Here is a 10700-nt window from a genome sequence, read left to right as displayed (position 1 = left end):
CATCAATTCCTTAATTAAATTGAAGAATACAAAATTCCAGCCTCGGTAATTATCAATTTCGACCGAACTCTATCAAAATAAGTACAAGTGTCATCATTGACCATGACTAAACAAGAAGAGACCACTTTGCTACTTTTTCCATCACGTTTGACAATAAGTTTCTCCCCATTCAGCCGATATACAAAGGTTACACTAATAGAAGTTAACAAAATGTGTACTTACTGAGTGCGAATAAAACTCAATACAGTAACAAAAAAGAAGCGTTGAATTTTATCAACGAAATTATAATACCATACGTCAAGAAAGAGCGGAAAAACCCTGGATGCGAAACTGAAAAAGGCTTGCTCATTTTTGACGTTTTTCGGGGAAGGAAACAAGAAACCAATTTATAAAAGCTCTAAAGATCAAGTGTGTCATATTGTTGGTAACCAGTATATAGCTATTTGTTACCAAACAATATGACACACTTGTTTCAACCGTTGGATATCATTATTATTAAGGCTGCAGAAGATTACATAAAAGAGAAATTTTCAGAATGATTTACTTGCGAAATAAACACAGGCTTAGAAAACAACTAGGAGTTAGATGATATTGGAATCGATACCGATTGAGTCTTCTGAAACCTCTTCATGCAAAATGGCTCATATATTTCTACAACTACATGACCATCACAAAGGGGCATGAAATAATTTAGAATGGATTAAAGAGATCAGGCATTTATAACGCAATTACATTAGGGTCAATGGCTGCTTATGGAAGTCTCAAAGCCAATAGAACTTTGGGCATCACTTCCTTATTTCCCCAAGAGCTCGATTTATATCGATGGAGGAAAGAGGGTGAAATTGAGTACGAATCATCTGAATGGAAGGAAAATGGCGAATCAACAAATGATGATGACTACGGAAATGCATTCGATGTATTTAGTGATTAGTTTGTAACATTATAGTAGTCATTGTGCAAAACGCGAAAATAAATACCCGCGAAATGCATTTTTTTTCAAAAATAAAAAAACGCGAAAATTAATACCCGTGAAAATTAGTACCATTTAGGTAGTCCTGTTGCTATTTTGTTAGGTGTTGATACTACTCATAAAATTTGATGTTGAATATGATTTCCTCTCATGCAAATTTTTTCGAGATACAAGTTAATATATTAGTTCAGTTGTTCATGAACACGAACAAGCACCCCTTTTATTATATAAATCAAAACTTTTAAAAAAAATTGAGAAAAAATTGCATAAATAACAACAAAATTAATGCTTCGAGTTGGATCCTATGACAACCACGGTTAAGGCAATCAACATTCCTCATCCCCCCTCACCCCCCCCCCCCCCCCCCCCCCCACATTCCATCAAGAAAGCCAAATTTTCTAACAGTTTGCTAAAAAATTCGGGACGGAAGTTATACGTAATAGTACATTGAAATACATATTAAAAACAAGCAATTCGCCTATATGATAAACGTGAACTAAAATTTTTAAGTCTTTTTCCCCTAAAAAGGTAAACAATGCTTAAGGGCAAAAATCGACTGTAAATATATACAACAAATTTGACTATTTTAATTTGAAATTCAAAAACATTAGTCGAATAAATGATGATTGCAGGGTTAAATTAGAAAAATATTTTGCAGGATTTGCCTCTATTCCGCCTTAAACTGTACAATTCTTATTTTGTAAGTTAAATTAGCTGTAAAAGGTTTTAATTTTACCTCAAACTCAAGCGATTAGAATTTGATAAGTTTAGAGTAAGCTTTTATGTTCTTTTTATTTTTATGGACACCAGAACAAGACATTCAATCATGAGGCCTGCAAAATACTGATAAATTTGAATATTGCCACACTGTTAAATTTGCTTTTATTTGTGCTCCTTTATTTCTTTGTGTTTAGCTAGCCAGATGGCAAATAAGAACACAATATGAAACACCAGGAAATTAGTTGTTTAGCCAGAATTACAATTTTGTTTAGATAAATAGGAATGAAAATTTGAATATCAATATTGAATATCGATGTCAATATTGATATTCAATATGAACATTGGTACATTCCACACTTGCCACTTGATTTTATGACGCAGTAAACATGCAACGGCTTGGATAATGCTACAATGCTTCACTGGATTTTATGATGCTGCACACTATACTTGTTATTCTTTGGGGTCGACAAAGTTGCAACATCTAGCTAGCTAACTATCCATAAACTGATAAGCATAACAAATCAGCAAGTATCGTGATTCTGTCCTTCAACCGTGGGAACCTTTATATCTAACTAGCGGCCTGTCATGCAAAGTAATACTAAAAAAGATTAGAAAGAAGGCAAAAGGCAGGAACAGGAGTACTTCCTTTTTTACCCCCACCCCCTCTCCCTTTTTTTTCTTTGCCTTTACTCCTTGTCTAAGTTTGTTGCAGATGTTAGATTTTTACAATCTCATTCCTTTTTTAGGTTAGTCCTAGGATATGGTACATCCACCGACATATTGTTGTGATACATGGATTTCAGATAAACTAAAAATTTCTAAATTAAAGTTGTTAATAATTTCTCCTTCTTTCTTTTTTAATTCGCATAAAAATTTTAAATTTATGTCAATGTCCTTTCAAACAAATGCAGGAGGGCGCCTTCCTTGAATGGACGCCACACCCTGAAGTCAAAAATTATAAAATATCTTTTGTTTAGTAAAGTAAATACAGTAATTTAAATGAATCAAATCTAAAAAAAGAAATCTGTAGATAAAAGGTACAACTTAAAGAAACAGGAAGCTGTGGTGATTCTTCAAAAGAAGTAAACATATGTCGGTCTTTCATTGTGTTTACAGGCTCTCCTCTGCACACTCCAGGCATAAGCCTTATCAACAATTCGTAAAGTAGCCAAACTGAGAATTCTCATTAACTAACTACTTAGCGATGACTTGTAATACAAGCAATTCATTCCTAATATTAATAACTAAGTTGTCCATAAAAAAGAAACGTCGTCACATCCCACACACAATGAAAAAGACAGCTGACTATCACTGTCACTTGGAGGTCCCTATTAATACATAAAGAAGTTTCATATTACTGAATACCTGCCAACTTGGAGAAGCATCTACAGCATTTGTCTCACCACAGAAAAACAGCAGATAATCAAAAACGATAATACACAATCAAAAATACATAATAGTTCGGTACGACAGGTATTGACATGGTCATGTATCATTTAGAATATAAAATATGATAGTTTAAGAGCGGTTCAAGACAATGTAAATTCCTGTTGCTGTCATTCCTTATTTGTGAAATGAATCAAACAAACAAGGAGTTGTTTCTAAGAATGGATGCTAGAGTGATTAATGTATTTACTTTCTTATAGAGGTCTTAAACTGCAAATTACAGTCCGGAAAGCCACCACTTACTGGAACCAATGACATTAGAATTGATATCTTGAACATTCTTATTCGTTTCTATGAACATTCTGTTAAACTTAAATTGATTACCAAGTCAAGTAGCTTGTTACATTATAAAAAAAATTCGAAGGAATTTATTAAGCCCTTCGAAGTTCTTGTCATTTGTTTTGGAATAATTCTCAAGTTTTTAACTCAAAATTAATTTTTGCTTATGTCAGTACTTTTTCTGTGACGTCGTCGATAGCATAAGATTTGTTTATCTGCTTAAAATTCAATTACTTTAGTTCTAGAGCGAATTTTCACATTCTGTTTAAAGGTTCTGAAAGCTAAATAAAATTTATTCAATATATTTTTCGATTTGACATAGTTCGCATTAAAAATAGCAAAAAATTGCCGGAAATCCGATTTTTCCCGATTATGGGGTAAAATTCGAAAAGTCGGATCAATCACATGTCCAGAATATATAGAAGGATTCTACTTGATAAATGTCTCAATGTTGCAACATTACCCGTTTCGTTCAGAATTTTTTACTTACCAGACAATACCAGTAATAAATATCACAAATTGCTTAGCGATCTAAGCCCAATATTAAATTTATAAGAATCCTAAAGTAAAATAAAAAAAAAACTTATTTAAAATCTAGTTTTTAAAAAAGCTTTTCCATAAAAGTCTACCCAATGCTTTTCTTACTTTCCACATTTATTTTTAAACTTTCGTTCACAAACCAGTTCAACGATGAGTCCATTGCCTTCAACCAAGCAACTTTCATTTCCGGAGAAGGTGTGCCAGTTATGACAGATGTGAAAGGAATATCTCGATACGTCAAAATATCTTTTCGTTTGTCATCCTTCCATTGTTTAAAAGCAGCATTCATTTTGTCGACGTCATGTTGAGGATAGTTTGTAACCTAGTAAAAATGGCGACAAAAAATTCATAAGTTTTGACCTGTAAAAAACACAAAACATTCCAAACATGGTGATACATTCTAAAAGCAAACAAAAATATGGAAGCTCTTACCCTTAGCAAATCTTTAATGTAGTCGCTCTGAAAATCTATCTCTTCAGCATGTGTAGTTAAGCCACTAAAACGAGTCATCCAACTCTCCATGTCCGCCTTCATTTCTTTGACGTTCGGTAATTTTATCTTCCCAAGGATAAAATCTCTTGCAAACCAAGCTTGAACATCGAACAATGTGAAAGTGTAATATTGGTCTTGTGCACCAAGATATATTAGTTTATGATTATCCTCAAATATTACACCCTTGTATAATTTGTCAATGTAAAGGTGATTGGTGGCAGATAACTTGATTCTTTCACTTAAGAATGGATAAAAATGTTGATATCCAGTGCACATAATCAAGGAGTCGGCGTTAATAGAACTTCCATCTGCAAAATGAAAAGTCTTTCCTTCAATTTTTTGGAGTTGTGGAACTTCTTTTATTTGTTCAGGCCAGTTGTAACCCATTGGTTTCGATCGGTATGATATAATGCATTTCTTAGCACCATATTTGTAGCATTGGAGTGCAATATCCTCTGCAGAATAACTGGAGCCAAGTAAAACAATGGTTTGATCTTTAAATTCTTCTGCATTTCTAAAATCATGACTATGAAGAACTCTGCCAGGAAATTGATCGATTCCAGGATAAATTGGTATATGTGGTACTGAGTAATGACCTGTAGCTACCACAACATAATCAAATGTGTCCTCCCCATGCGTCTTATTAACCAAATCTTCGTAGGATACCGTAAATCTGTCTCCTTTTTCTTTTACTGTTCTTACGACTGTGTTCGAACGAACAAATTCTGAAATGTTGTGTTTCTTAGCTTTACCTAGTAGATAATCCTGCAACACAGCTCTTGGTGGATAAGATGGTATGGCTTTTCCAAAATGTTCCTCAAAAGTGTAGTCTGCCATTTCCGAGCATTCTTTAGGTCCGTTTGACCAGAGGGTACGATACATGCTATTGTGGACATACTCACCATGTTCATCTGAACCATGCTTCCAACTGTAATTCCATAAGCCACTTATTGAACTTTGTTTTTCAAAGCAAACAATATTGGGTATCTTTTCACCACTCCTTTCTGCACTACGAAAAGCAGATAGCAGTGACATCCCGCATGGGCCGCCACCAATAATTGCTACATTTGCCATTTTTTGCGAATGAACTATATTTTTCTGATCTTGGTAACGCTAGCTATATATATACCTTTTCAGTTGGATGGAGCAAGCAAATCCTCACACTATTAGCACGTGATTTTTTGACATACACTCACATGGTACGATATTTAACAACCACAGTTAAAAAAACAATGGTATCCAATTGTCAACGGTTGTCCGAAAATAATAATCAAACCATAATAGGGGTTAGAAATATCAAACATCCAAACTCATAAAAAGTAGATAAAAATAGATCATTTTAAGCACCCAATATTTACACAGTGGTGATGTTTAATTTTAAAATGTTGGAATCAACAATCAAAAAGACAGATTTCGATTCGCTCACTAGGTCACCTTTTGAAATTGATTCAACCCTACTAAATTTTTCTAAAAATTTGAGTCTCGTTTGCAAGATTGCCTGTTTCTTGTAACATGTGCACACCCAGTACTATTTTTATCCAACCTGGACCAGAAATGAAGCCTTACGAGTTTTATCCAATTCATTAGGTCGTAACGAAGAATTCTTTAACCCGTACAGTTTTACTGGTTTTAAGCGTTAGAATTCGTAAAACCTACATTTGCTACGACCTCTTAATAAATTATTGTGTGCTTACGAGGTTGTTCTGTATGTTGGATTATCAAGATACTTTAATACTACCTTATTCGTCCGAGAGCTAGGAATAAAACTTTATGTTAGATACTTTGGCTTGCATTTATGTGTTAATTGAAAACATGTGGTACCCTAAATTTTTATATTTGAAGCACATATTTTATAATTATACATTATGATTAGTTATGTTTAGTAACTAATTTACCTTTTTATTTTGTAATCTTCAATTTCCAGCTTTTAAAATAAAAAAAAATAGAAAAATCTAACTACAAAATACAATTGCGTCAGAAATATCTATGCATGAGATCATGCGTGCATTTAGATTACAAAAACATCTAACAGACGAAACATATCGTACCATAGATAGACAGACCGTGGACGTCAGGTTGCAATACTAGGCCGAACTCACAGATCAAATTACTTAATTGATCGCCCACTGTGGCTAGTGTTATTGTTTCTGCAGAAAGGTAAAAGTCCATTGCCACGCCTGGAAAGAACAAAAGGATGCATTGTATCGTAAAAGTCAAAGTCCACTTATACGCCTTTCAAAAAGAAACAAATATGTACATATGTATTGCACAATTTAAAAATCAATTTTGTGTTTGTAAATATTTGAGGTTTTCTCTTTGTGATAGGTGATTGCAATTTTGTTTGATTGTTATTTATCTATTTGACTAAATTTTGAAAAATCTTAACGAAGTTTACAGCGATAACTCAGTATTTGCTCAATGTCCGCAATCTTATTTTTCTTTTTTTTGTTCTTATTCTTTTTGTGGGAGGGGATAGATTTGACTGGGTCCTCATTGTAAACTGCAAACCTGACACCACTGTAAGAAATTAAAATAATCCAAAAATGGAAGTTTTATATTTACAAAATGTATTGAAGCAATGTTTTTGTTCACTTAGTTCTTGCAATATACATTGGGCATGTAATTTCAAGATCACTGCCTGTTTAAGACAATACACAAAAGAGATTTATTTACGTACTACCTACACCGCAGATAATAAATAGCTGTATCCCGAGATTTTAACAAAACCACAAACGAAAATATTTACCGAGCTGTTTATTTGCATGTTTGTTGCTGACACATCAACCCCATTGTATTGAGAAAACTTCTGGCTAAAAATAGTTTCTGAGAGCGTTACGAATTTCCAAATTCTTATTCAAAGAAGTCTAGAAACCGCTGGAGCAGTTTATGACTTCTTAAATAGTAGAGATGATCCTATCCCAGCATTGGTGGGTACCAAACGCGTTAAGCTCGAAGCCATCGCATCTCAGATCGTTAAATAGATATGCAACTAGCCGGCGAAGTGAAAAAAATTTCTAGAGCTATAAAATTAGGAAGTAGAAAATCTTCCCTGCAAACCCCGAAACTTTGTTTAAAAGTTTATTTAAAATATTCATTGAAATATCTTTTGACATACCAGAATATCGTTACCATTTCAGATCAATGAAAACAAGCATGTTAAAAAATCAGCGACGTCGAAAATTGCCAGGAGGACAAAACTAAATAAACCTGTGGCGCATAATAAATCTAATTTGGTTTAACATTTGCTAGCTACGTTAGTCCTCTTTTTGTATTTTAGAAATGTGGAACAAAACAATGAGAATTATAAACAAACTTAAAGCATAATTCAGGGTGTAAACTTTTCTTCAATGAAATAATACTGGTGTGTCGTGAAAGACCACAAACCTTAAAATAGTTGACTGTTGATTTGTTATTAAACATAAAAAGTTTTATTTACAACCTTAGAATAGATTTTCGAAGTATGTCATGTTCTTTTTCCTCGATCCCTTGATTTTTTTGTTTACGTAAAAAAATTTATTTCTCAGTTGAGGTTTAGTCAGGTAATGCACAGATACGGATCGGCTTTGGTGCTGTGTTGCAAAGTACAATGCCCTGTGTATTTGAACTTGGGCTTGTTGTTTAGCTGAAAGCTATTTTCAACCAGTTAAGAATATCGGTGTAGAAATACTTAAGTAGTGCAATCATTTTGCGCAGTTTAAAAGATGGTGATAATATGTCATTAAGTTTTTAAAAAAATGGATTGGTTGCATGAAAAGCATAAGACATTTCCGAGATGGTCTTTCGTGGTAGACCGTTTGACCATCCCTGCATAAGAAAGACAAATTCATACCTTTATAATTAGATGTTTCTGTAATTATAATCTGTATATTAATAATATTCGTATTTTGTCTGCAATATGGCTGTTAAAATGCACGAAATATATATCTATGTTTTTAACAACGTTATATCAGACCCCGAAAAATTTGCTAATTACTGAGTTACTTCGTTCCTATTGTCACATTCGTTATAAATAATCAAAAAACGTGTACTAACGTCATGGGCACTAGATTATGGACTTCGAATGGTAAACAAAACGTTTAACAATTTCATGTGACAAAAACAGCTTTATGATGGACCTACGATAGACATTTTTGGGAACACGTGTTTCCACCTTTGGCCGTTATGAGCCGAATGGGTTGGTTTGCACGTGAACTCTTAGCAATTCTTTTGTTGATCGATTGTATTTCCCTATCCCATTTCAATACAATACAGAAGGTAATGAAAAAACTGCTTAAAAATCAGTATTTTTTTCTTGAACTGCTTTTAGCGACACGGTTGCCATTGCAATTTAAGTTGTGTTAACACAACCTCCACTCAACTACACAACCGCCTAAGATATCAATACTTTTCTCTTGGTGAACGCTAAGCAGAAAGGATAGACTCACATTTAGAATCTCTGACATGACATTTAGAATCTCTGACATGACTCGAGCAGGATATGAAACCCAATACCTTTTGCACTGGAGGAGAACGCTCTACCATAAGGCCACCAGTCGCAGAGCAGGCCTCTTCAATCCCTTAACGTGGACTATTATCTGAAGATTTATCAGGACTTTTTATTTATGCCCAGCAGTAATACGATATCAGATTTTTAGTTAATAATTCATTTCAAAACCATCCAATCTTCAACTACAAGTAAAATTGTGTACTCCTTAAATGCAATCTTTTGTTTAAAAAGAGTTTATTATATTCTGTTTATACTATATTGAGAATTAGTAATTTAACATTTATTAACTAAAACTGAAAATAATAAAGCAAATATAAAACCACATTTTCTTGTGTTTACAACATACTTCCTTGTTGTGGATTTAACCCAGTTTGATGTCATCTCCCGGATGGCAAAAAAAGCCCATTAAAGATATTGATGCAAAACCCAGTAAACGAAACTTGGAGCTAAAAGAGAAGAGTAAATTATTACAACTAAGTTGAATAATTATAAAATGTCTGCTTGTGCTATCCCTTTATACAATAAGAATAATAGAAAAAACACTGGAAAGCATCTTTTTTAGCCTGCTAAACAGGTAAGAAAAAACAAGCTGCGTGGAGTTATTAACAGACGTTTGGAAGAGTCAATACTCTTCCAAAACGAGTTTTAATATAAGATGAACACTTGTTACCAAATGTTGAAAATGGAAACCGATACAAAGCTTTTCCATAGCTAATATTTTGCAACTTTAACGTCGAATATCCTCAAACAAATCAAAACAAGTATGAAATAATATTGTTTTCGTAATTAGTACAACACTTTCAGTTGATTTTTGAATACTTTTTTGTAAGTGGGAGGTAAGCTTTAACCCTATATAATATGGGGGGGGGGGGGGCAGAAGTGCCCGCGGAATTTTCAGTCTAATAACTTTTTAAATACTGGATGAAATTACCTGAAATTTGGTGACTTTTCCTAACTTTTATTGGACTTTCGAAAAATAAAAAAAACATTTTCTAAAAATTGTCCTGTCAATGACACTTTGTCCTTTTTGACAGGTGGTCATATCAATTTTTTTATTGTACTGCTAAAAATAAATGCTTTCTAAACTAACCAGTTGTATGAATATAGGATTATGTATGTGATAGTGACCAAAAGTCATCATACAATATTGATATGCATGCTGTGTAATTTGCAGACCGGAATATTGGTAATTTATAGCACAGAATGTTAGTAATTTCCTATCTCTCTATTTCCATTGTCATATGATAACGTCATAGGTCATTTTGTCCCATGTCAATCCAAATTGTCTTTCCTGGGTAGCTACTGACGTAAGTGCTAATAGATATACCAAGTTTTATTCCATGACAGCTGCTAACACTAAGGTTCTTTAACATGATTTTTCAAAAAAAATTCTTGAAGATTTGAATTCTGATCGATTTCCATTTTCTCCTTAGAGAAATCCTTTGTCTTTGTACCACCTGTTAATGTTCCTAATAATATCTTACATTCTTGTGTTACTTTTTTAATGACTAGTACTGTAAGTAGTTTTAAAAAAGATAAAAAACAAGAATTTCCAATAAAAACATATTTTCTTCAACCATTGTCTCATTATGACGTCATCACTTCCTGTGATGACATGCCAACCTAAATATTTTGTCACTAATTCAGTCACTACATATTGATGTTTCTTTGTCCCAAGTTTTGTCACTTAAAACCAAACTGAACTAAAGTTACAGCCAGGGGGCACTTTATCCCCCCCCCATACTTACAAGGGTCACAAAAGCCCAT

General features: G+C 33.4%; 1 protein-coding gene across 1 annotated transcript; it reads right to left on the bottom strand.

Annotated features, from left to right (window-relative positions):
• Positions 1–2404: 2404 nt before the first annotated feature.
• Positions 2405–6083, bottom strand: LOC130644861 (uncharacterized). The gene is made up of 2 exons (XM_057450632.1): positions 4388–6083; positions 2405–4277 (listed from the first exon to the last, which is right to left on the bottom strand). Exons 1-2 carry the CDS (start codon positions 5519–5521, stop codon positions 4041–4043), a joined length of 1371 nt encoding a protein of 456 aa, XP_057306615.1. The 5' UTR covers positions 5522–6083; the 3' UTR covers positions 2405–4040.
• Positions 6084–10700: the final 4617 nt, after the last annotated feature.

The sequence above is a fragment of the Hydractinia symbiolongicarpus genome, chromosome 5, assembly GCF_029227915.1.
Source record: "Hydractinia symbiolongicarpus strain clone_291-10 chromosome 5, HSymV2.1, whole genome shotgun sequence".
Classification (NCBI taxonomy): Eukaryota; Metazoa; Cnidaria; class Hydrozoa; order Anthoathecata; family Hydractiniidae; genus Hydractinia; species Hydractinia symbiolongicarpus.
This window is presented reverse-complemented; position numbering and strand designations above follow the sequence as displayed.

Excerpts from the sequence above, each read along its gene's own strand:
- LOC130644861 (XM_057450632.1), bottom strand. The coding sequence starts at position 5,521 with ATGGCAAATGTAGCAATTATTGGTGGCGGCCCATGCGGGATGTCACTG. Across the intron at positions 4,278-4,387 it reads ACATTAAAGATTTGCTAAGG|GTTACAAACTATCCTCAACA; the intron begins GTAAGAGCTTCC and ends CATTTTTACTAG.